This window comes from Pteronotus mesoamericanus, unplaced genomic scaffold, assembly GCF_021234165.1.
Source record: "Pteronotus mesoamericanus isolate MK-2021 breed Mesoamerican mustached bat unplaced genomic scaffold, CSHL_Meso_final contig_68, whole genome shotgun sequence".
NCBI lineage: Eukaryota > Metazoa > Chordata > Mammalia > Chiroptera > Mormoopidae > Pteronotus > Pteronotus mesoamericanus.
Window position 1 is genome coordinate 8,060,017 of NW_026555234.1, and position 27,001 is coordinate 8,087,017.

General features: G+C 43.7%; 1 protein-coding gene across 1 annotated transcript in view; it reads right to left on the reverse strand.

Moving 5' to 3' along the window:
- PROM1 (prominin 1) overlaps window positions 1–27,001 on the reverse strand; it is a 90,381-nt gene that overhangs the window by 39,032 nt on the left and 24,348 nt on the right. Inside the window, exons 3-4 of the mRNA XM_054581955.1 lie at window positions 14,251–14,306; window positions 5,804–6,009 (exon numbers count right to left, since the gene is read on the reverse strand). Coding sequence (XP_054437930.1) covers window positions 5,804–6,009; window positions 14,251–14,306 — 262 coding nt within the window. The remainder of the gene's footprint in view (window positions 1–5,803; window positions 6,010–14,250; window positions 14,307–27,001) is intronic.

Genomic DNA, 27,001 nt, shown 5'->3' on the forward strand with positions numbered 1-27,001 from the left:
TGTGCTTCCTGGACTTGTGTGACTCTTTCTCTCCTCCAATTAGGGAAGTTTTCCATCATGACTTTTTCAAACCGGTTCTCTATCCCTCCCTCATCCTCTTCTCCTGGTATCCCTATTATAGGGCTATTATTATATTTCAGGTTGTCCTGCTTTTCCCTCAATGCCTCTTCATTCTTTTTGAGTCTTTTTCATTTTCTTGCTCTTTCTGGGAGCTTTTTTTTACCTTGTCCTCCAGGTCACTGATTTGGTCCTTGGCTTCATCTATCCTGCTTTTGATTCCTTCTACTGTGTTGTTCAATTCAGAAACTGTATTCTTCATTTCCTCTTGTCTCTTACTGATAGTTTCTATGTCCTTGTTCATGCTGATATAGTTTGCAGTAAGTTCCTCGTAGTTTCCCTGTAGTGTTTGGTAATTCTCTCTGAGCTCTATGAGCTCATTGAGCTTCCTTAGAACTGTTGTTTGGAACTCAATATCTGATAGTTTACTTGCCTCTATTTCATTTAGTTCTCTTTCTGGGAGTTCCTCCTTTCCCTTCGAGTGGAGGGTATTTCTTTGTCTTCCCATTATTTGTGAGACTCTTCTCTTTTGCTGCTGCTTCTTAAGTTGATCTGTCTTGATTTCCTGACTTTGTGGTGCGAACTTCTATGGTTGGAGACCGCTGTTTTTACTTTCTGGATCTGCCTCTGCCGATGTCAGATGTTGACCCTGTCTGACCTTAGGCAGTCTGTTCGAGATTTCCCTATTTTGCCTTTATTTTTAATCTGTGTTTAAGTTCTCAAAGAAGAAATGAAAACTGCTTCTTTGTCAATGTTGCATACCCCTCATCCATGGTGGGTGCTCGGTGACGGTGGTTTTAAAGACTGTACTTTGTTTCATTTGGTCCATTTAGAAGATCAGCCACATGTTTGGAGTGTCCAAGTCAGAAACTGTCTTTGTTCTTTTATTAAATAAATGCCTTTACTGGCAAGTTCATTACTCAGTAAAATAAATTGCAACGTGACACTGAATTTCAATGCAACAAATTTTAAAAGACCCACACTTCTGCTAATTAATTATGGATTCAATTAACATGAAAGCATTGATCATTTTTAAAACCTGTACCAAACAGAATTCTGGAATAGGATCCAGCAACTGTCAAAGCTGATTTTCAGACCCATGCCACATTACAAATTTTACATTTAAATTAGGCAGGAAAAATTCAAATGCTCATGTGGGCAGGCGGGAAACATGGAGACCAAGGGCCTGGCACAGAGCTGGGCAGGCAGCCCAAAGTGGGTGTGGGGCAGCTGCTCTGCAGTTCTAGCAAGTGCCGCCAGCGCTGGTGCAACAAACCTTCACAAAAGCCTGGAAGTCTGTATTCTCATGTAAAACCTCCCCTTTTTAAATATTAGCAACTAATCAAAGAAAAAAGAAACTTTAACTATCAGGAGAACCAACTGGTCTCCATTTGCAATCTCTAATTTGGAAGTTCCATTTAAACACAAAAGCTATCAAAAAGTGGACTTTTTTATGCAGTACAACAAAATCTCAAAAATTCTAGCATTAGATAGGAACTTTAATTTGTATGCCATATTAGCATTACATTCTCTGTATTTTATTATGAATAGACTGATTTTCTCACATATACCCTAAAAGTGAATATCTAAAGCTTTTAAAGAATAAGACCAAACCTTTAAAATATGTAGCAATTTTATTTAATTTTTTTCCAATTTGCTGGCTTAAAAAAATCAGCCAATGAAAGCTAAATAAATGCTTTCAGTCTAGACGTAAATGATCTCTTATTTTTTAAAGACAATTTTTAATTTAAATTTTAAATAGCTAGCTTTCCATTCACACTAAGAAAGTCTCGTGATTTTCAGGCATTCTAGCTCAATTTCTTCTCTGGAATCTGTCGCCTCCGAGCCAGGAACTGGCAATCACATCCTTATGAAAAATGAACCTTGAAAAACCGCCATCTTCCTCAAAATGACAGGGATTCGATTTGCACCATGGCAATTGGCAAAGGCTGATTTGCCGTACTCAGAAACTTGGAAATACACTGGAGAAATGAAGCCATGGTTGCTCCTTTGTGTTGTTTATAACCTTTTCTGGAATTCTGAAAATGCAGCGATGACAAGCACAAAGGAAAGGAAGAAGAGGAAGCATGGTTTTTTCTGGAGTGAAGCACATCTGCTGAACAGTCTGCAGCGAGAGGTGGAAATTCAATCTTCCCGTGCCGGTCAGACAGCTACATAAACATGGGTCGGCATGCGTGGAATTCTCACACGTGCAGCTGCCTTGGAGGGGCTCAGACCGAGGGAGAACGTGACCACGTACATTCCACATTGACCAGGGCATCTTTCTCCTTAATGCCCATGCCTTTCTCAATTAGAAAAATAAAATAAAACCTCAATATCTTTACATAAAAAAGGATGAATGAAAAATTAAGAGTACTCAAGACTAATTTGAAAACAAACTTCATTTTTAATTGTCACACTTCCTATAGAGACACAAAATAGAGTTGAGTCTGATGAAAGGTATGTTACAGCCATGCCTGGGTTTCTGAATTTTTAAAAAAATCGTATCTAAAGATTATGTATCAACAGTATCCAGTCTCTGCTGATGTCACTGTAGGCCAGAGGCTAATAATGTATTCTAGCTTTGTTTGCATGCCTGTCCCTCTTAACTGATCTCCTGATGTTGTAGAAATACTTTCTTCCCTGTTCTACCTGCTCATAATGCAGGAGGCTTTGTGTTCCCCTGGTTTTGACCCTTAGGGGCTAATTTTGATTCCTTGTAAATGACATATACCTGTTATTATCAACTCGTGATGTTAAAAAGACTTGCAAACTAACAGGGGTTTTAAAAGGAAGACATCAAAACAGCCATTCTAAATTTAAAAACTCAAGGCAAAGGAGTTTTAACTTCTGGTCTGAATTTAAATTGAAGAAAACAATCTCAAATAGTTTCTTTAGACCTATTTATAATTAATATATCAATTCATTGTGTCATAAGGCATAAATTAGCTTTAAATATGTCACTTAGCCTCAAAATAATTGATCAACTTTGGTTTAATTATATTGGAATTTAAAATTATGATTTCCAAATTAATAAGTTTTACTTAGGTGGGAGAAGTATTTTAACTGAATATATAGGAGGCTCTAGACACACAGAATCTATTTTTTAAAAGAATTTCTGAACTAAAATATACTCAGGAGAAAAAGTTAACTAGATTTGTTTCATGAGTCTGAGTTCTCTAAAATAAAAAAAAAATGTAACATTCATTTTATATATAAATGAAACACAAATTTGTTTCTGACTTTGTGGCCTTACTGTTTATATATTTTGGTATTTAAATATAACGTAAAAAATTCAATCAATTCAGGGTGAACTATAACATATAACACATAAATATATGTAATGCAAATAAAAGTCCAATTTAAAAATGGAAACCCAAAACAGGTTAAATTCTTCATTCAAAAAAATTGAAAGCTCATTACTACATATGTAAACATTTATTCAGAAAACCTAACCCTAACCCTAATCCTAAATGCAACCCCAGCACTAGCCTAATGCTAGACCTAAACTCGACCCTCACCCTAACTCTAACCCTAACCCTAACAAAAACCAAAAAACATTTATTCAGGTAAATGAGTAACTACATGCTATAAAGAATATTCCTGAAATTACATCATATGTATTTCTACCAAGTGAAAACTATTGAATTGTTCATTAGAGATCACACTAACAAGAAGCCCTAAGGGCAAGTATTTCCAAATGACAGTTTGTCAACTGAGCCTCATCGTTACTCTCCATGGTGTATCCACAGAGGACTAAGAGGAGACGCTCTGCTCTTGAAGTCTTTGCATGAATGAAGGATGTAAGTTTCAGCTGTACAGGACGTTCCCAGGGACTGACAGGTCTGTGGGCTATAACCGACCTTTTTCTGGTAGCTGGGGAGGAGGTAACAGCTGTGCATTCCTGAAAATATTTCAAACGCAAAGCAGAAGACAGAAACATCTGGAATTAAGATTGTCTTGATCCTAACTTGGTTTTTAGAATTAAATGTGAATAAACAAATTCTAATTATTTAGAGAGAGAGAGACAGAGATAAGTGGGGGAGGGGGTAGGAGGCAGGGAGGGCAGGGGGTAGAGAAAGAGAGAGAGATGCCCCGAACCCTCATCTCGCCGAAAGAACACAAGAGAACCCTGGTGGTCAGAAAAGGTGCACGAAATCAGCTAACACATTCATTTGGATCTTGTTTACAAGTATACTGTTCAAGCCTATTACATCACTATTTTCAGCAAAAGTATGTCTTCGTTAAAAAACATCACTGCCGTGGAATAAGTGGTTGTGCGCGTGCATTGGCTTTTGCTTCCTGTGGGCCTGTCTTGGTTGTTCGAGTTTAATTTTTCATGTAGCTAATATAGTGGGTAATGAAGGAGACAAGAATCTATCTGCAGTGAAAAGTGACTTCCCTTTTTCCCCTCCACAGAGGCCAATTTCCTCCCCACAGGCAACCGCTGTGGCCAGGGTCTTGGCAATCTGCTCACAGAGGCTCAGTGCAGATAGAACCAAGGGTTTGTTTATCTCCTTTCTTTTTTGTTGTTATCATAGCTGCCACGTTCTACACATGGTCTGCAACCTGCTTTTTCCACTTTATCTCACTTGGGGACTCTTTAGTACCAGCATGTGGAGAACTGAGTCCTTCCCAAAGGACGTATTGCATTTCAATAACTGAACATCCCTCAAAGCATATATCTTACCCTCCTGGTGTACACATGTGAAGAACATTGCTTCTTGAATACGCAGCTAGAACTTCAACTGGTAGGGCTGCTTATATTGCCCTGTATGATTTTGTTTAATATCTGTTTAATTCTGTTCTCTGCTTACATTCCCAAATACCAGTTGTTTAGCACCACTTGCAAAACCTTAATCGTGGCTACTGAGCAAACGCGATACTTAGAGACAGACAGGAGGATGCTGACTGCCGATCCTCGATCCTCGTTGTCTCTGAGTCTCCTTGAGCCCTAGCGTGATTCCTGTCACAGGTACTTTATGTCTGCGGTGAAATGACACACTGGTTGAATGAATGAGGCAATGAGGGATGATGACCGATGACCAAAGGTCACTACCAGGGGCCAGTGTCACGGAGCACGTTCCCCAGCTGAGGAATCTGATTTGGACTCTTACCACAGCGTCATCATCCTAAAAGAAAAGCAGTGTACTGCAGGCCTGCTCCCAGCTGGGAAACCCCACTGCAGGACTACCGAAGAACACGCGAAGCTGCAACCTGTGTTCCAGGCTTCACGGGAGGGTAGCAGCTGAATCGCAAATTTAAGAAACTAGATATATTATTAGAAAGCTAATGCCATTCCACAATATTCTCCAATTCCCAAATTCGGGGGCTGTAGCCATGCTTTGAGATGCCTCTGCAGGCACAGATCGCCTAGCAAATATGGGTTCTGCCTGCAGGGCAGCCTGTCTGCAGCAGCAGCAGCTATTTGAGAGGAGGGAGCTGCTGTTCAAGAGGTAAATAAATGCCACCAGCAGTCTGAGGTTTATCGAAGGTCTTCAAGATGAACAAATTCCAAAGTGTTGGCTTAGCACGTGGGTTAGGGCAGCCTGACTACCACGCTAATTTGCGGTTACAGTGACATCTTCTTAAGTCATCCTGGACCAGCATTTTTGTTCGTTTTTTCCTGATTTGGTGGGGGGTGGGGAGTTTGTTTTTGTGGTTTTGTTTTACACTCACAGGCTTAACATGAGACATTCCGCACCCACCAAAAACCCAATCAGCCGCTGTCCAAGATTGCACTTGCCTTATAAATATACAGATCACCAAGAGGGAGACTGCGTAGCATTTCCTCAGGAAGGCCGCGTTCCTCTTCTCTCGCTGGTGCATTTCTCCACCACACTTGTTACAGCATCGGCATAAACCGAAGAAAAACCCCACCAGAGGCATCAGGATGACAAAGAGCAGCCCCAGGGCAGCACAGATAATAATGCCGACCTCATAGTGGATGATCTGCAAGTCAAACAGAAGAAACAGCATGTACTGTAACACTACATGGTCCATTTTCTTTCATCTGCCACCGCGAAGTGTCTGCGCACGCGCAGGGTGTACATGTCACTTTCCATTGGGAAGCCCCTTGAAACAGAGGAGGCAGAGATTGGAGTGATGAGAACAAGAGACCAAGTGGCTGCTGGGTTCTTTCGACTCCTGAGAAAATGTCCAAACGCAGGGTGCAGGTGCAAACGGTCTGATTTCAACCCCAGGCGTATTCTGTGTATTTTTAAATGGTGTAACAGATACAGGCAGAAGTACCTGCATGATGAAGGCTCTGCATATAGGGTGCTTTCCCCAGAAAAATAGAACCAGTAGAAGTTATTAAGGATTAGAAGCAGTTTAAACTGGATCAACTAATGACAAGTTCATAGTCCGTTACAAAAGAACCTGGAATACATCAAAATTTAGAAAAAAGGCTCAGACTTTCTGAGTCACACATGGCCAGTTTCCCCACACACCCACTGGGAATAATAGTGCATAATAATTTGTAAGAATAATAACTTGTAAAATGATTGTGAACATTGCAGATCATGTATGACTAGCAATGATGTGCCATGTAGAGTACTGGGCACCGGGTAGGCACTTAGTAAGAGGCACCTCTCACGTGATGCTGTTCAGCCTGGGCTCGGCTGCCCATGTCTCAGTTGGTCCTTAGAATCCTTGAATCCTAGCAATGGGCACAACTTCTAGAAACAATCGTGTGATCGAAACATGTTTTCATAATCATTCCTGATTTTATTCTGGGATGGATACAAATTAATGCAACTGGATGATGAAACTTGATCTCATTCCAATTCATACGCAGTTTCTCACGTTTCCATAAAGGACGACATCTTTAAAGAATGGCAGAAAATTACAGGCTGGCAGTTTGCACCTAACAGACCAGCTAGTTAGCAACAGACTCTGAAACCAAGCTCAGCAAAGTAAAACAAAATACAAGTGCTGGTCCTAGGAACAAGGGTGATGTTTTAGGAGAGAAGACTGAGGACCCACTTTAAATCCCAGCAGGGGGCTTCCAGTTCCCTAAAATGGAAAACGTTACCTCATAAGCATATTGCAAGGGACATGTAGTGAAATGGTTTAATGTGAAAACAACTGGCCAAGTGCCCAGCACACAGCAAATATTCAATCCATAGTAGTTAATTCTGTGGGCAAATGCTCAAATACTAAGTCAGAGACACATGGCACTTGAATATTATTATCTATTTAGATAAAAAGGTCAAGATGCTAAAAAAGAAAAAAAGTGGTTAAATGTTACGGCATCCCTGGCAAGTGTGTGCTCCAGCTTGAGCTATGGCCTGCTCCCCACGGTCAGGAAGGGTCACTAGTGGCTGGTCCTTTTTACCCTCCCTTGAGGATTCACAGCCTTGGCCAATTGACAAACCAGCTTTAGATACCCCAACTCTTACATATCCATTTTGCTATCATTTCTCAGCAAATATTCTAAATTATTTACTATTTTTCAAGGAATTTAAAATCCTCTCTGAATCTTAAGAAACACTGAACCCAAACCCAGTAGGGAAAGTGTATTGAAATGTTTTAAATATACTCTTTAGCTCCACACACAAGTTTTGTATTTGATATACAAGCTTTCCAATGTTACTGACTAAATATGATGTCAAGAAATGTCATTTCAAAGGCTGACTTCCAGGCTGGAGTCTGGCCAGCATCTGGCAGGACCCCAACGACCTCCTGAAAGCCTGAGACTTCTGGAGGGCTTTGTGAATTGCCAAGGGAAGATCAAAAATTTGCTGCGATGAGTCGTTTTTCTTCCATGAACTACTACAATTGAAAGAAGACTAAAGACAATGGCAGAAACAAAAGTGACACAAAGAATTTAAGGGTCATTATAGTGGACATGACTGAAGAATAGAAAATTATAACAAAAGCATTACATTTACACGACATGCTGGCGTCAGACAGAGCAACGAGAAAGGGCGGGCAAGGAGTTTACCTTCAGAGTCAAGACCACATTTTCTGGCTGTGGGAGTCAAAGCAGTTGAGTTCGTGGGAGGCAGAGGCAGCATGCATCAAGAAAACAGAAACAGTTAAGTGAGTGATCAGCCACAGACAAAATCAAATGGGAGAAAGAGCAACACAAGACAGAAATACAAAACTTGAGTGTTTATTAAAGGGAGAGGGTTTTGAGTAGGATCAAGTACTAGAACTTATATTTGAATTCACATTTGAATTTCTTGAAAGGTTTTGAATCAGTATGCTAATCAGTAATGGACACAGGAGTGAGGAGGAAAGGTACCAATGCTGAACACACTAGCCACGTGGTCCTCATGAAACTGAGAAGCAGCGGCTGCCTAGAACCCCAGAGCCAAAGGCAACACCTGCCAACGGGTCCTTCCTGAGATGGAAATCTGACGGTGTCATTGCCTGGCTTAAGAGCATCCCATGAATCTCCGCCATGTTTCATTCAGACTTAATGTGGTCCAGTATTGTTTGATCTTGGTTTCAAGTCCCCATTCTTCCTGACCATTACCTTCTCCAGAAAGCATCTGCGCTCTCCTCATCCCCACTCTGGGCTCCCTCGTGTCCTCTCCTTGTTTAGAATAGTGTCTCTATTAGCATCCCCTGATGAAACTTAACATCCTTACTGGGCTGTTTCTCCTTCCAGGAAGTCTGTCTTGATAGCCCGGGTTTGCTTTACAACCCTCCTTCGTGCTGCCTTGGAGTCCTGTACTTGCCCGTTCACAGCACTTACCCCACTCAGAGTGACCGGCTGCACTGTACGCTCCGGGAGACCAAGAACCCCAACAGTGACACTCAGCTTTTTCTCCCAGAGCCCAGCCTGGGACCGAGCATACAGCCGTTGCCCATCAGAATCAGATACACTGACGAGCTGAGGGGGTAGGAGCCGCTGCCTGAGACCAGCGATTCCTGAAGAGCGGTCCAGAGGCAGGGACTGGTCCTGTCGCTGATGGGGATGGACCAACCCGCTATGACATAGAAAAATTTGCTCAATTCATCAGACTATCTTTTGGGGGAGGAGGGAGGTAAAACGGGTACAAAGGTGAACAAAGTCATTAGGGTTGACTTAATAAATGTCCTTACATGGCAAAATAAAATTAGGTGGCTCTTTATCACTTCCCAGATTACTTTTTTAAAACTGTCAGGTCCAAACAACCCAAGCTTGGAAGGTATTGTTTTAGATGGCAGATTTGCACAGATGTGAAAGAAAAACGTTTGTGATATTAACAACTTTTGAATGAGGAATCCAAAATGTTGGCGTGGGCAACTCAGATACCTCTGCCCCAGAATGACCATGACCCCCCCTTCCTGGGGGAGGCCACCCACAGGCTTGACACCTCCCCCGAACAAACTCACTCCCCTGAGCATCCCCACAGTGCCTGTGCAAAACAGTGATTTCAGGCTCCCCCTACCCCGAAGTGGGTGTCGGGAGATTGGGGTAGGAGCAGGCATCTACTCTAAAGCGGCCCTGTGTCATGGCTATGAGTAGGTAATTCCGGGAAGCCTGCCCTTGGCTCCCAGGGCTGACCATGCCGGGCTGCCGCCAGGGCAGAACAGCCTGTGAGCCACACCAGTCAGCCGACTGTTTGTGTTTAACTCCCCCCGACGTCAGCCTGGTCGGACGTGTTGCATAGGGTACCGACGCCCCTCCGGTACGGAGCTGGGGGCACATGTGCCTTCTCTCTGCCTGTGCCGGTGGCACGCGGACAGGAGGTTATCACCTGCGCGATGCAGCGGTTTGCATCCTGGCTTCCGCACTGTCTGCGCATCCCTGCTCCAATCAATGGCCATTACTGTCACCCAGGGACCTTTTGAAAAACATCAGGCAATGCTCAGCCCTGACCAGCTACCTCAGAATCCCTGAGGTCAGGTCTAGGCTCTGGTACCACGCTGCTCAGGGCCTTGGTCACCTTAGCGACAGAAGGGGGATGAGCAGAGAGCCTATTTTATACAGGTATTGCAAAGACAACCTGAGAGACAGTGAGAAGCGACCTGTTTTGTGCATTACTCTGTTCTAAGCGCTTTATAGGTACTATTTAATGTATGTTAAGTGGGCGAACACAGTGAAGCACTCAGACCAGAGCCTGTCAGAGGAAGATTCAATCCATAAGAAGAAACAATAATCGATGCACGTCAGTGTTATTCTCATCTCTGAGCCCCAGTGAGCCCAGGTGATGATCCTGGTCAAGGGCTCATGCTGCTCTCCATATACACGCCCCCGGAGACCCTTGGGAGATACGCTCCTTACCTGACAGGACAGCATGTTCTTACGGGCAGCAAGTCATCACACTCTCGGACAGCAGGAAATACGGAGCTAACTCACCTTTCCCAAACCTCACACACCCACCTGGAACAATGACCTGATGTTTACCTAGTGCCAAATCGATATCCCACGACCATTAGTGCTTGGTGAGGCCATGAGAAGCAGCAGGAAGAGGTCCCAGGCCCTACACCTGCCCCCCTCCAGGAAGCTTCAAGAAGGGAAAGGGAGTGACTGAGGAGGGAAGTGAATGAGGGAGGTACGAACATCATTTTGAGGCTGGAGGGATGATGAACCGTGACCACCTGGATACTAATTTAGGAGGCCATTCTGAGGAAACCCGCCATTCCTACTAACCGCGACACTCAGAACAGAAAAGGCGGCAGGTGGTGGGGGGTGCTGGGAACACTGCCCTCCGAAAAGGTTTCTAGACATGTGGGCGGCACCGATGGGTGATTGGTGGGAAGTAATAAGAAGTCATTTCCCTGAATCGCCCCAAACTATGCATTTTTTGAGGATAGGAAATGTGTTCTGTTATTTAGACGAGCAGCCCTCACTTTACAAGCTAGGCTGAGACCCTCTCTCTGCAGAGACCCCACGTGAGCACGTCAGGTGGGTGATGCTATGTTTTTTTTTTCCTTTGTTTATGGTCAGTCAGCATGAGGAAAAGCTGGGAAGGGCTCGCCCGCACTCTCTTGTCCCCCAGGGAATGGACTCAGGAGCTCGGCAACATTGGCTGTGTTCGAGAGGGCTCATTTCTGAACCCTGAGCACAGGGCTTGGCACACACTGGGTGTGCCAACCGACCCCAACACTGAATGGGTGAGTCGGTTGGCCATGTAATCTCTGCCTTAACATCCACACATGTATCTTATCCTGCAGCCTCACCTTCCCCAACCGTGAGTTCTTGGAGTAGCGGTCTGTCCCCTTCCCTGGCACTGCTCTGGGAGTTAAATAAATGTCAGTTCAATAAACACATTAAAGAAAAGAGAGAAAATATGTTTAAAATGCCACGGAGGAAAAGGCACTCAAGGGTCATAAAGCACTACTTTTAATTCTCTGCTTAAGTCCAGAAAGGAGGCAGTTCTGTGACAGGGAGTTACTTCCCTGGGACAAAGGGTCTGCACTGCTGAGTGCCCCTAAGTCCTGACAGAGAAAGGTCACTGATGGAGCCCCCACAGTGGAAGGTCACTGACTCAGCTGCCCTGGCTCCTCAGCCAGCTGAGGCTCACCAGAAGATGACACATTGAGCTCAAGGCCATGAGAGCTAAAAAGACTCCCCAGGACACTCACCTAGACAGATCTTACCTGTGTGACTGAACTAATTAACAAGCCAGAGGGCACGGGACCGTATAGAAGATGCCACTGGTGCCCACCCATGTCCCTCAGACCTTAGCCATTGCGGCGTGCCTCTTCAGACTTCTAACTTCTGGCACCTATAACTCTGTGCTTGAAGGTGTCTTCTAGCACCATAGGCCAGACTTGCTTAGGGACTAACACTCTCGCCCACACGCAAACGCAGCCCTTAACCAGGGTCTCCACAGTGCTGGTGTTCAGACTCAGCTCCCTCACCCTTCCCACGGGCCTACTTGGACGCAGACAGCAATTCTAGCTGCCCCTGTGGCCAGGGGCATAATGGCACAGCCTTTACAGGCTGCCCTCCCTCCCCTTCCCCGCGTCACCTTCCACTTCCCCTCCATCGGCCCCTGCACCTGCCAAACAAATGACTTGCCTGGAGTCCTGGCCTCAGAGTCTGCGCTGGGGAAATCAAACCTAACACACGTGGCACTTATCAGACTGAAAGCCTTCCCAAGTGCCCTGGTTCCTTTGGCGTCTTTGCTTAACTAACTCTCTCTTCCCGGCATAACTGCGGAAGCTGTGACCCAATCCGCACCTAGGGCAGGATTCAGTTCGTTCATGCAGGCGCGGTCCTGTCCCCTCTCTCCTCTCTGCCCCCACGCCAATGGTTTTTATCAGTTTGCAAAGGCACCTGATGGGGGAAGAAAAATCAAAAACAAAAGAGCAGCACTTTTACAGTAGCTCCAGCTTTCACGTCAAGCCAACAAAGGACCCGCCCAACCAAGAATCCTGCCACACACACACAGTGGCAGCCCAACTCCAGCTGCTTTTACTGTTGTCTTGACAACCATCTTTGTACCAGGGAAGGAGAGAACAAAGTGCCTGACCCTCAGGACTAAGAACCTGATACATACATATGACTATTTTTTTATTTTCCTAACATTCAATGCAACAAACAGTTGTTTGTTTTGCCGGCACTCTATACTCATCATAAACCAAAATCAATAAAACATGTTCTTCTGTTCAGGTGGTCAATCACAGATGCCAACAGAGTGACTTATGAATATCTTGGCATTAAATAGAGACACGCAAGGCACTTCGATATTTTCTGAAAATACGGTCCAGCAATCACAGCGAGGTATTCAAGACCCCCCAGTGACCAGACCCCGTTCACCTTCCCCTCCTTTCCCTCCTCATCTGCTAGCTCTGTGCATGAACTTCCTTCTTCCACACCTTGTCTCATGACTCACGTGCTCCCCAAAGCCTGGACCGCCAGCAAGGCCACCGCCCCGCCTACTCCAGCCCTGCTCGCCCTTTTCACAACAAGCCTGGAAGTCACCTCCTCACAGGAGAACTTCTGGTCATGATGAATTGTTTTTGTCTCTATGTTCCTCTGTATATTACTTATAAATCTACTGTTTCCTTCCTCTCCTTCTTGGCCATCTGGTTCTTAGTCTCTTGAGGCCCCTGCGCTATCTTCCTCATCTCCATCTCCCCTCCAATGCTAGGCACGTGCACACACAGAGTGCTCAGAAAACAGTGTTCAAATGGGAAGCTACTTTTTGACAAACTATCTTTAAAAAAAAAAAGTATGCATCCCTATTTCTAGAGACATTCAAACAATTCTACAATTGACCCTTAACACTGGTTTGAACTGCACAGATCCACTCATACCCAGACCTTTTTTAATAAATACACATGGTGCTATAAATGTACTTCCTTTGTCATTTTCTTAATAACATTTTCCTAGGTTACTTTATTGTAAGAATACAGTATATAATACATATAATGTACAAAATGTGTGTTAATCAACTGGTTATGTTATGGGTAAGGCCAACAGTCGGCTATGGGGATGAGAGTGAAGCTATAAATAGTCAAGCTGTTAAATTACTAAAATCAAGTAGGTTGAGGTATAAGGAAATGATTCTGTTCTTGTTTTAACCAGCCTGGGAACTTGAACTTTTGAACTTTCAAGTCCTGTGTCAATGCTTGGATACACATCAAGCCTCTGGCTACCCCTGAAGGACTAAGGAGAGGCTGTTCATGTACCCAGACCACCTCAGACCAGTCTGGAGGCTACAAATGTAAGACTGATCAGTCTCAGGAAGGTGACTTTACTATAACTACTCTGAACTTTTCTTTCTTCTTTGGGACACGTAGGGGTTTTGCCTAGTTGTGTGCTAGTTTGCAAACTCTAAGACTCATGAATAAATCTTTGTCATTATTTCTAAAAAAGCTTCCAGACTCTTCTTGAGTTTAACAGCTATTAGTAATTAAGGATTTAGGGAGTCAAAAGTTCTACACCCATTTTTGACTGCACGGGGGTTGGTACCCCAACTCCCACACTGTTCAAGGGTCAACTTGACTTAGGGACTTCTCCTCCCTTAGCTAAAAATGTAGCATAAAACTTTCTTTAAGGAAATTTTAGTTTTTAAACATCATACAACTTGAAATATGAATCTTTCTCTAAATGTTCCTTTTGTAATTTTTGCTGTAGTTCAAATGAGATTTATAAGGTGTCTCAATATTCCCTAGAAGTTCTTAGTAAAAAAAGATTACTAAATTCACAGATTACATAACCAGTTGTTTCAAGATTTACTTCCAAGTTAGTCAAAATTTGTTCATACTTACTTTAATAACAAATACATCAATAAAAATTACCTTCTCATAATCAGTTGAGAGGTCAAACTTCCTTTGTATTATTTTTCTTAAAACATCTGAGGAAAAAGCCACAAAACAATAGCAAAGTTACTTTTTCAGAATAAATATAAAATGTGTATTTAAAAGATAAAGGTCTATATATGTTCACAAATTATTTTACCTCTCTATACTACTGTATTCTTAGAATTTTATTCCTGTTTCTTAATGTTGGTAAATAATTGAGCTACTGAGCCTCTTAACCATAAACAGAGACAGGAGGACAGATATTTTTGACGTACTATTTTGCCACTGGCAGAGCAAAAGGGTTGCCATTTTAAGAGTTTTCAGTTTCTCACAATACACCTTAATATTTATCAGCAAACCACATACTCTTCATTAAAAGTCACTGATAAAATGTGACACTGAAATTGCTAATCCTTCATTATCTGGAACCATAAATACCATTTATTCTTTAATAATTTCACATTTATATGATATTTTACCAATGAAAGGAACCTTACCATGAACCTAACCCAAGAGTTCGGAATCACAAGATCTCTCTCTCACGTCATTTCCAAACACTAAAATTTCCCTAAAACTTCAGCTATACAAAATTGGACTTATACAGGCATGTTCATTTGGGGTCTTTTCAAATTCTCACATAGGTTAAAAGCCACCTCCCACTCTGGTTCACCAGTCCAGTAACAATATGTGTAACTGGTATCCAGGCAGAGAAAGTACTTTGTCTAAATTTATTATGTAAATATTAACTTTGTTCATTGCTGCTAATTTTTTCTGCCAAAAGTATTCTAGTTTGCGGGGTGGGGGGGCGGAGTTTGTTTGTTTTAAAAATGTTTTTAAAAGTCTTAGTCAGGTTTTATATTCAGGTCATTTTATTTAGTCTCTTGCTTTTTTCCTACTGGTTTTCTAGTCTCTTTAATCAGATGCAACAGAACAGAATACAAATTATTCAAATTAAGCCTAAAATTAAGTTATAGACTTAGAAGCATAATGGTGTTAAACATTAAAATTGGATATTAAAATGGACAGAACACCTTTTTCTTCAGGAGCAAACCTTAGAGAATCTTTTTTTCCCCCTAAATGTCAGGGTAAATGGTTAATTGTACTCAGAATTCTTATTAATAAAAATTAAACATACACACACACTCACACACAGTTAGCCCTCTCGGGCACTTAAAGTGTTTACTTGGAAATGTGATTAACTTAGAGCAGAGAAACAATGTTCAGTGCCTCTCTGTGGGAACACCGCCGTGTTCCTCTGTGACCTGGAGGGGCAGCAACTTACCCTCCCATGGTGGGGAGGGTCTCTGGTCTAAAAATGACTTCATCGGTTAATTTGTACATTAAATCAACACTGATCATAACCAAAGAGATTATTCACATTTTTACTGATAGTATTCATTTCGTAATAGAATAAAATGAAATTCAAATTTAATTTAGAAACTTATAAAAGCTAGGCTTAGAAATGTGTAACTTTATAATAAATTAGGTATTAGTTAGTGCACAGGTATTTCTCATTGTTTCTTTCCAGGTATAAAAGACTTTCCACGCGCTCTTAAAGCTACACTTGATCCCTTGCCCCCATGTCGACCAAATTCCTGAGGGGACAGGGCGAGCAAGCACACCAAGCGGAATGCCTGAAACGCCAGGCAAGACACAAACCCACCCAGTCCAAAGTGTGAGGCCGCGGGCGGGCGGGCGGTGCACGGGGAGCGAAGAGCCGTAAGGAAGTGTCTGGGGTGGTGCTTGGCATCTAACACGCTAACAGGAAACATGGTGTGTTTCACCTCCCCGCTGGTACGGCACAGCCTTCAACGATCTCCCCTTTCCAGGCCTTCAGCGCGTGGCACGGAACACGAGTGTCAGCAGAACCCGCGTGCCACCTCGTTTTCCTGGGCCCGCTGCTTGACTCCGCAGCCCCCTTGCAGGGAGGCGGGACCGTGGGACCTGAGTTCCGGCCAATGGCGTGTGGACAGCGGTGGGCGAAGGCCACTTCTGGGCCTGGCCTCTAAAATCTCCCACCAGACCCTTCACGCTCACCCTCTTTACCCATTTCCACCAAAATATAGAGGACCCCTGGCGGATTCTGAAGCCCAAGGCGGTGGTGGCACCCGTTGACTGAGTGAGCCCGAGGGCTTGGACCTCTCTCTGCTTCACCAATACGACACGGAGCGAGCAGTGAGAGAGGAGCTCTTTTTTTTTCACTGAGACTTGGACTTGTTTATCCTAACAAATGGCATCACTTATTTTCACTAAAAGAGCTCTGGCCATTGAGACCTGCTCCATATTTATGCCACCTGTACCCTCCGCCTGTAGCCTATCCTGCCGACTTGGACCAAACCAAGGTTAACTCATTTTTCCCAGGAGAGGGTCTCCACGTGCATACATGTGTAACACAGCAGATGGAGATTTGGTGAAGCCAATGGACTGGCCCTAAGGTAAACTGAGATTTAAAAGGGATCTTTCTTAAAAGGTTGAAATTCTGTATTCCTACAAGGGAATGAATGAGAAGGCATTGGAACCCAGAAAAATCATTGCCAAATGCGATGCAGTGTAGTTCAGCTAAAACACTCTTCCCACCTGCTTTCATTCATGGGTCTATAAAGCATCAGTAACCATTTCCGGGCCTGTCATGCACGTCCATAAGTCTTTAAGAAGCATCACCACCAGCTGAATTTTCCTAATCTACAAAACACATATTCATAACCTGTTTAAACCACGGATTCAAGCATGTCTCTACTGCCAAAATATTGAAAGAAAATGCTCTCAGATTACAGTGTTATTCTGGGAAATGTGCATCCAAAAAGGATTAAGACTAAATTGGCTTGAGATCTTGGTACCCTCTCCAAAAGCCATGGGCACAGAGCGGCACAGGTTGGGGGTTGGGGGCGGAATGCCAGCTTCCAGGTCCCGGCTGCTCTTTCTGAAGGAGAATAAAGATTTCAATCAAGATGCAAAATTTCTTGATGAAAATATAAACATTTATGTGGCTTGTATGTGGCTCCCAACACTTTCTCCAGAGATTCCAGATGGAAGGGCTGTTACATGATAAAACAGAGGTGATTCACTGCAGTCAAACCTGGTCTTCTGTCATCGGTCCAGGCTTACTGGGTTTTGTTTTCACGCTTTAGAAATCCCTGATTCAGATTTCCAAAAGAAAAGTTGTTTCTTGAAAGAAATATATCATATTAATTCAAACAAATCTGGAAATTTCTGGTTATCTGGATAGTCGGCTTAGTTTACCTTTTACCAAGAAAAATGTTTCAGGAGCAGACTCATGGCATGAAAATGTTTAAATCTAATTGAATCAGCATAGTAGGTACGATGGGTTCTGATAGCTGAAAGGTTAGTTGAATAAGGAAAAAACAGGGAATGTTGCCTTAGGCATTTCATTTTAATTTAAGGCTAATCAGTACATATCTGTTAGGCATCATTTGATGAGAAGGGTGCTTTTCTGAGTGTGAGTCCTCTGGCTAGAATGGAGGTGAGCTAAGATAGCATCTTTGGTAAAAGAAAGCTCCTTGCTTACTTAAAGGCTGACTTGGGCCAACCACCCCATTCGAGCCCACAAAGTTAGGGTGGATGAAAATCGTATCACTGGCTGACAAAGTCACACCGTCTACACACAGCATGGGTACTACAGAGAAAGCGCTCGGTGATCACAGATTCTGCCTGAAGACACACGAGGACCTGGCTTATTTGATTCTTCAGGGATTGGAATGGGGAGGGAGCTAGGCTTTTCTCTAATCCCCAGATGTTGGGATCATTGTTGTCAGTCAGGGTTGTCCAAAACAACAGAACCAACAGGAGACAGATGGCGCCCTTCCTCCTACAGTTCAAAGCCTCTGTCCACATAACTGAACTCTTTGGCTCAGTTTTTTCATAAAGAAATGGATGCATCAGACCTTTAGAAGTCAAGCTGAGTTTATTAGAACTTACCGAAGTTATCCCCCTGCCTCCAAGTATATAATTGCGTGTTCTGGGGGGCGGGTGAGCCCCTTTCCTTTACTTAAAAGGCAGTCCAGGGCCCCTCGGTGTACTTTACTCCTTCGTGACAGCCGTCAACACGTGACTGTGAGCCTCCTTTCGTTGACCTGAGCCACTTCTCCCCGAAGGACTGACACGCTGCCACACACAGGCCTGAACCAGAATTAACCACGGCGCTGACTCCCTCACCGAGAGAAATGCTTTGGAAAAGCGCCGCGCAGGAAGCTATCTTTGTGGAAACATCTGGGAGCAGTCTAGGCTTTGCAGCCTTCTCCAGGCCATGTGCGCACACCAACCCGTGCGCTGGGATTTTATTTTACCTTTACAGCAGGCAGCCAACCTTGTTAGTGGCCCAGCTTGCCCATAAACCACCGCAGATTCTTTCAGTAGAAGCAGGTGCTCAGGTTGCACAGGGTGAGGAGCCTTCTGGGGTCCTGCGGAGCTCAGAATCCTGGGCACAGACAGCTACGAGCCTCAGGAAGGCTCAGGGCCCAGTGGCCTCCCCCATGATGGGAGGGGCCCAGGGACCGGGGACAGGCTGGGCAATTCACCATGGTATTGCCACCATGGTGAATCCAGGGAGGGGGCAGGGAACGCGGCCAAAACATCTGTGGATTCCCGTGGTATTTGGTTTCCTCCACTAAGACATTCCTGGAAAGCTAATTCTGTTTATAGCCTTTGTCTCTGCTGGAAAACTTGCCTGGAGATCTCTGAAAGGAATGTGGTTTGAATCACATTTTTTTGTGGTCTGTCCCGAGGTCCACATGATCTCACACACAGTCCTGTGAGAATGTGAATCATCTAAACCCTATTCTAAGAAGGCTCAGCTGTTGACAGTTGCCTCCCCACAACAGGGACAGAAAGTGGGGGCCAGGAGTAGAGTGAAGTGGGGCTTTACTTTCGGTATATAGTTTGAGCTCCCTTTCAATTTTTAAAAGAATATTTAAAGTTTTTTAAACAGGGAACTTTTATTGACATAATTCTATAGCACTCTCCGCAAAAACCATAGCTTTTAACACTCTCAAGTTAGAATATTCACTTCCTATAAATGTAAATCAGATGTTATAGTATCTTGTGTAGGATATGTGACCGGAAGCCGTTTTTAGAGCATTTCAGCTTTTAGGATTTTTCATTTAAAAAAAAACAAACTTGAAAAAGAAATGAGACTGAAATCGGCAAAAATTTAGGTGCTGCTCAATAAATACCCATTAGAAAAGAAATAATTAAGTATTCAAGATCTGGAAAAGCCCAGTTTTGTCCCAAGAAATGTTTGGTTCAGGCAAAATATACCACTCTAGCGTCTTGTGACCAACGCACCAGAACCCCCATTCCCGTGGCTGTGTGTCTCCCCACCCCCTGTTGCGCCGGCTGTGCTGTGTGCTCTCCCCAAGTCTCTCTGTCTGTCCCCAAACCACTTTCTGCTCATTGTACTTGCTGATACAATCACACAGTTTACTTAATTATTATGCAAATAGATAATACAGGACCACAAAAAGCAAAAGTGGTTGTTTATATAAATTCTACATCAAGTGTCTTAAAAAACTCAGGAAAGTTTTTAAAAGTGACTGTTTTAAAAAGGAAAAAAAAAGCGCTGTTGGCTTCAATATAGGGAAGGCAACGTGAAAAGCTCAGAGAAAAAAACAAGGCAAAAGTAGAAAAAAGTATCAGCCTCAGTTGACACCACAAATTCCTGTTATGTGAATAAAACCCAAACTGTAAATCATGAACTGCTGTCCTGTTGGGGCAGTCCTGTCAGGAGATTCACAGTCACAGACATTAGGAATGTCCAGTGGGGAATGAGGCGGTAAGAATCTGCAAAACAAGTTCCTCCCACCAGCAAGGAGAGCTGGCCAGATAACAAGCGATACTTATCATCACTTTGCCTGGGCCTACCCAGGACCTGAGGCTGCAAAGCAATTAATTCCAAAGAATGCCAAGCAGGAAAGAAGAAATTGAAAACCTTCACAAGCTCTTAAATGCCAACTGTGGGCTAACATGTCCATGTGGAAGGTTCTGGAAGGCCCAGAAATGAGTTTACATTTGCTTGCAAGCCTGTATTGGGTGTTTGTGAGAGAGACTGGGGCAGGGCAGATGCCTGGAGGCAGTCCCCTGGGGGTAAAACAGGCCCACAAAAAGGAGGTGATGGGCTGCAGCTGAGAAACAGGCGTTAGAGCTCCCTTCTAACCTTTTTCTCAGATGAAGCATAAGTCCTAAAGCCACTGGGAGAGGGGCAGTGGACCCTCTGTGCCCCAGAACCAAGGCAAAGCTCTAGTGCGTCCAAGATGGGGGTACATGGAAAATCCGTCTGCCTGTGGGGAGGAGGTTGGAAACCCTCCTGCCTGTAGGATACGGGGAAAGCCCATCGCTGCTAGGGGGGCCAGGGTGGAAGCAAAACGCCTTCTGCTTCTGGGGAAGGAAAACAGTTGTAGGTGTACCACCATTGTGAGCAGGGAGGAAAACTCTCCTCCCCAAGGCCAACAGAGATTCCAGACAAGAGGTTGGCTGCCTTGGGGAGGAAGTGTAAGAACAACGAGGACGGCTGCCTCCTCTCCCAGGCCTTGTACTGGGTGCTAAGGCTGCAGAGAAGAAAGGATACAATCCATGCTGTTGATGGGCTCAGAGTGTACTGGGAAGACAGACACATGAATAAGATGAAGCAGGGTGCGAGGTGGGAAGATGCTGCCATGCGAGGGTCAGCGTCAGTGGGCTAGGTCAGGGGAGTTAGCAGGAGCAAGGACGGGCTAACTGGAGCAGGGGGTCTTTGAGCTGTCTTCGAAGGGAGGTAGAAATATACCCAACTATTAAGTGAAAGGAAGAAACTTCAGGAAAAGGGAACATAGGCGTGAGATGACGGGACTTGTTTAAGGAACTACAAATAATTGGCATGGTTTAAATAAAATATCCAAGTTGGGAGACAGGAAAAGAGAGGCAATTAGCCAAGTGGCTAAGAGCAGAGAATTTCACCCCTGCCGTTTAAAGGCTGTGTGGCCTTTTATAGATGGCTTGCCCATTCTGTGCCTCAGTTTCCTCATCTGTAAATATTAAGCTTGGGTCCTGGACGGGGGGCGCAGGCTGTCATTAACAAATGATTAGCTCTGAGCTCCCCAAAAGCTGTACATATCCATCATTCTGAGAAGTAAAGAATGTACCTACTATGTGCCAAGCCCTCACTGAGCCCTGAATAAGCTGATTTTCTATCCTAAGATACTGAGTAGGCGACACAGGCTTGCCCATAGGTCGAGTAGAAGGTAAAGCCTCATGGCATGTGTTTTGGAGTGCAGGCCCCAGGCAAGGTCCCACCCCTTGGTGATCAATAGTAGACCCGCACTGGCTGACTGAGCCATGTGGTCAACGTCCAGGGCTGGCTTTGGTCACAAAATGATTTTTCTCAAAGCCAAGCAAGCAGAGACCTGTGTCCTGGCCCTGGTTCAGGGAGCACAGCATTGTAAGTCTTCTGTTTATTCCTCGTGGCAAAGATAAGAGCAGACTTAGAGACTGAGTGTGAGATTGGAATAAGTAGGAGCCCAGTGGCCCCAAAATCCAACATCCCAAACCCAGTACAAATAGGACATCTGCTTGTTTGCTTTGAAGTTCTCCCACATAAACTTCCTGAGTGTCAGAAAGCAAAACCCCCAAACGATCCAGCTTCTGTTGGATCTATAGCTGTGCCTGTTTATGAGCTACGGGATCCGAAACCCTGCAGCCAGGTGGCGACTGAAGGGAATTCTGTATGATGGCTGAGCCTGGGCCCTCGGCAGGCGGGGCTCAGCCTCTTCGGGGACCCAAGATGCTCGCGGCCTTCCTCCCCGCCCCATCGCTTCTACCTCTGCATGTGGGCGTATACGCTCACTGCACTCCCAAAGATTCCAAATCGGTGAGCTCTGTGTAGACCACCCACAAAGTCCACACTGAACGCTTGGGAAACACTCGACCACGTGGGTTTCCCCAGTTCTTGTAATGTGCTGGTACCAGAACGCTCCTGATACAGCAGAAAGACCTCTGGTGAATAGAAGAAATAATAGGACATTACCCTTTTACAACCACCGTAGAGATGGTTTATGACAGCAATGATAATCTATGGAGGCTAGAAGCACTAGGCAAATGTCTGTTAGGGAACAGGCCACCTTAACTAAATTATCAAACTTAATTTCACCAATAATGGGACAAATTGACAGCAATAACCTCCTGATGTGATGCACTGAGTGGGTACAGCATTTGCGCGGTACCCCTGACAAAATATTTGATTTGAATCTAATCATCAGAAATCAAGACAAATTCAAAATTGAGAGATATTTTTTGGGGAAAATGGCGTCAGCTCTTCAAAAAGAAAATTTGTGTGTTATAAAGACAAAAAAAAGAAAAAGACTAGGGAACTGTTCTGGATTAGAGGAGCCTAGATTAACACAGCCAAGGCAGGATTCTGGACTGAGTACTGTACCTAGGGAATAAAAAGTATAAAGATTAACTGGAAATTTTGAGAAATATAAATATAAACTATGTATTAAATAAAAGTGCTATCCTAACATTGAATGTTCTGAGTGTCATCCTTGCATGTACTTATGTAGGAAAATGACTTATTCCTATAGATGCATGCTAAAGTATTCAGTGGCTAGGCAAAATATTAACAGTTGATCACTCTAGGTAAAGGATATATAGGTGTTCCTTTTGTACTGTTCTTGGAACATTTCTAAAGATTTTAAATTGTTCAAAATAAATATAGGGAAGGAAAAAAATTCCTAGATTTCTCCCCAACTTTCTCAGTAAACTTTTCCAAACTGTTTTAACCAAACTCTACTTCCAATACCCAGTTAGCCAGTTAACCTGCTGTCCTGCTTAGTAAGCTCAAAACTTTTGGACTCAGTCTTAGGGAGTCATAATGTTTTACAGTTTCTTCCTTCTTTACTGGGATTCTGATTCAAGGAAAGAAATCAGTAAAAAAAAATAAATAACTGGGTAAATGTGGATATTAACCTCAATAATGAGACTTAATAGTAAAAAATTAGAATTCCCATTCACTTTGGAAGTTTGGTAATAACATTGTGGATAGTAAGAAATGTCCATATTCTTTAAAAATTCACATTGAGGTGGAAGGTGAAATGATATTATGCCTGAGTTTTCTTTAAATATTCAGACAAAGAAAAATGTCAAGAAAAAACAAAAGAAGAGGAGGATAGATGAAACAAGAAAAAAATCAGATAATTTTTTTCATCTGAGCAATTGGCACACAGAGATTCATTGCATTATTTTTTCCAGTTTGGGGTAGGTTTAAAATTTTTTATTGTAAACAATTTATAGGCAATCTTATTTCCCGAGAACTTCACAACCTAATTCTGATCTTCATCACAACTAACCTATTTATTTATTTATTTGTTTGTTTGTTGTTTTTCAATGACAATTGTCCCCATTTTCCCCCCACTGCTCTCCCCCACCCAACCCCCTCCGACCTCCCACACTCTATCCTACTCCCTCCACCCCGCCCCTGCCGTTGGCTTTGTCCCTGGGTCCTTTATAGATGTTCCTTGACTTGACCCCTCCCCTTCTTTCCTGCTTTTAATGGAGTCACCTACTCATTATTTTTTTTGGCCTCTCATCGCTCTTCTCCATGCCACTGTATTCAGCGCTGTCAGATTAATTACCCTACAACCCCTTTTATGTCACCTCAACTGATTATCTTTAAATCAATGCAAGCCCTGGCTTTGGTGTCAGGGTGACCAAGTATGTAACCGGGGTTGCTCAGAGAGACCTGGTTCTCCAGAGAGAACATGTTCTTCTGGCCTAATCATTACCAGTGTTTCCTTTTATTCTTCAAGTGTCCCGTTAAAGTTGATAAATTAGACGGTCACCTTAAGTCAGGTGATCCTAAGTTCAGATTCCAAATGTGATACTTAATGCTGTGACCTTGGAAGCCTATTTAACATTCCTGGGCCTCAATTTTCTCCTTTGTAAAATGAAGGTAATAATACCCATCATTAAGAAACAATATGTGAAAAGCCTCGAACAAGAGGCCCAGGCGAACACAAAGCAATAAGTAGGCAGTTGCTGTGATGCTATCTCCCTCCAAACAAGACCCCTCCAATCCAGCCAGCTCTGTTCCCTGGCCCCCCAAACAAAACCTGACTTGATCATGACGCTTCTGAGACCGGCGAATGCTATTCCCCCACTTACCAAAACTCCCACTCTGTCCTTCTAAGTTAAAACTTGAAGTCTTCAGCTGACTTCCCTCTTCGTTAAACCCTTCCAACTCATCACTCACGTGTGACATTTAATGATCGTCTGGCTTAGATGTTCTCTGGACTCCTTATTCTCTGTAAATACATTTTGTCTCCCCATCTAGAGACTGTCCATTCCTTAAAGTAGAATATGTTCTCTCTCCTACGTAATCTCTAACCCAGTGCTATGCATCTGTGGCAAGCGTTCAGTAAAACATGCGTGTCTTGAGCAGGGCAGCTAAATGAGATCTCAGAAGATAACATTCTTCTAGGCCAGAATATTTTCTTTGAAGGAAAAAAATTGAGAAATATACTATTCTTAAGAAGTTTGGTCTTTTATGTTTTAAGAAGTTCTGGAATACCTTCTACCTCAGCTTCTTTAATATGTCACAAAGGATTGGGGTTGAGAAATCAGACCTCTTACAAACCAAAAAAAATCCAAAATCACCATATTGCTGAACTTAAAAACCCTAGCTGTTCCAGTGGTACATTAAACATCAGACAAAAATCTAATTTTCTTACAGCTGAACCCTTTTTATTTGTTTCTGTGCATTTCATATGAACATATACTACTAGTAAAATGGAAATAAAGGTATGTCTTCTGTGTTTGCAATAAATGACATTTACAAAAACTGATTAAATTGTTTACTGCCCTGGCTGGTGTGGGTTGAGTGCTGGCCTGCAAAGCAAAGGGTGGCTGGTTCAATTCCCAGTCAGACCACAGGCCTGGGTTGCAGGCCAGGTCCCCAGTTATGGAGCACGTGAGAGCCAATCACTCAGTGATGTTTCTCTTCCTCTAGTTGTCCCTCCCTTCTCCTCTAAAAATAAATAAATAAAACCTTTAGAAAAACAGTTCATTTACTCAAGTCAACAAGAGCATATTTATCCAACAAGAGCTCCTTCTTTGCTTCAAGCAGCAGGAATCCAATTTCAGCCAACAAAGAAGACCACCCCATGTGCTGAAAGACTTCCCAGGCCACACCCTCTCTCCTCTCCCCTGCTCCTTATCCTACCAGCTCACGCTAGACTATGAGGTCTCAGATAAGCAAGCTTCCCACTCCGGGACTTAGTGTTCTCATCTGTAAAATGGAAGTATGAAACTGGGTGACTGTTTCTGACTAGATGACCTTCCCTAAATGACAAATTCTCTAACATCAAATGGCCTAATGCCAACTCACAGTAAACGGATGAGGCAAAGGATTTCTGCATAAGCTAATGTTACAGAATTGATAGCAAGCCGACAAAGGCTCTGCTATATAACTAGGCAAAAGGCATTTTTCATTGAAAACTCCTCAAAAAGGAAAAAAATAAAGCAGATGGGAAACAATCAAACTCATTAGTAACCAAAATGTATATTAAAATAATGAGAGGTTATGTCCCTTGCAAGTGATTGTTTTAACAATGCCCAACACATTACTGGTGGTGGCATAAACAATTACCGGACCTTCTGGTAAGTCGATAATCCTTTTAAAAACTTTGAAAAAGATCTTATCTTTTGAATTAATAATTCTACCCAGGGGAAAAGAGTTCTAAATGCATGCCAAGCCCTAGGAGAAACCAGAAATAAAAATCGGAAGAGGTGAGTCAGTTGCCACCTGATTCTACCAATTGCCTTCGCAAAGTGTGAGATCACCGGCTGGTGGAGGAGCATTTGGGGTAGAAGCGTGAGAAGAGGAAGGAAGTACCCCAAGGCAGACGTGGAAAAGGGGGGTCACGGAGACACAGGTCAGAACGGCCAGGGGCGGGCATGTCCTGGAGATCTGTCAGTCCACATGGAAAGCGAGTCCCATAGGCCCCACAGCGGTCTCTTCCAGGAGCACGCAGTTGCTCCGACATAGAAATGAGGCAATGGAGGAACCAGAAAGTGGCACAAGGAGACTTGGGATTTTGCCAGAAGAGAATCACAGTGGGGAAGGAGGGACATTTATAATGCAGGACTGTGGGAGCCTGCCGGTGGAGTGAAGGTGAGGGGGCCCTGGGCATGGGATGGGACTGTACGGAGTTGGAGAAGAAGGAGCAAGGAGGCAGCGTGCTACATTTTCCTGGGGAGGCCACCATCTGAGGAGAAAACCTAGGCAGAGATCTGGAAACGCAAAGGAGCCAGACACCTACTCCGAGGACGCGGAACTGGGAGACGGAAGGCACAGCATGTGCAAACGGGCCGGTGTCCGGAAGGAGCTGGAGATTTCTGGGAGCTAAGAGGCAGGTGGGACTGCAGCCCAGTGAGCACGTGGGCTGTACCCCAGTGTGTCCACTAATGCACACGACATTACTGATTGAGCATTGCATTGTTCCAGGCTCTAGGGACACAGTGTTGAAGAGGACAACAAAATGCAGTCTTACCCCTCAAGATGTTTAGAGTCTAGTAAGGAAGACAAATATTTACTATAATATCAAGATATGTGCCACAAAGAAAAATGAAGCAAGGGGCGGGGGCGGGGAGAAGGGCCCTGAATCAGATGGTATGGACACAGATGCTCTCTCTGAGGTGACAGTTGAGCAAAGACTCAAACAACATGAAAAATAAGCCAGGCAGAAAGAGGGCCCAAGCAAAC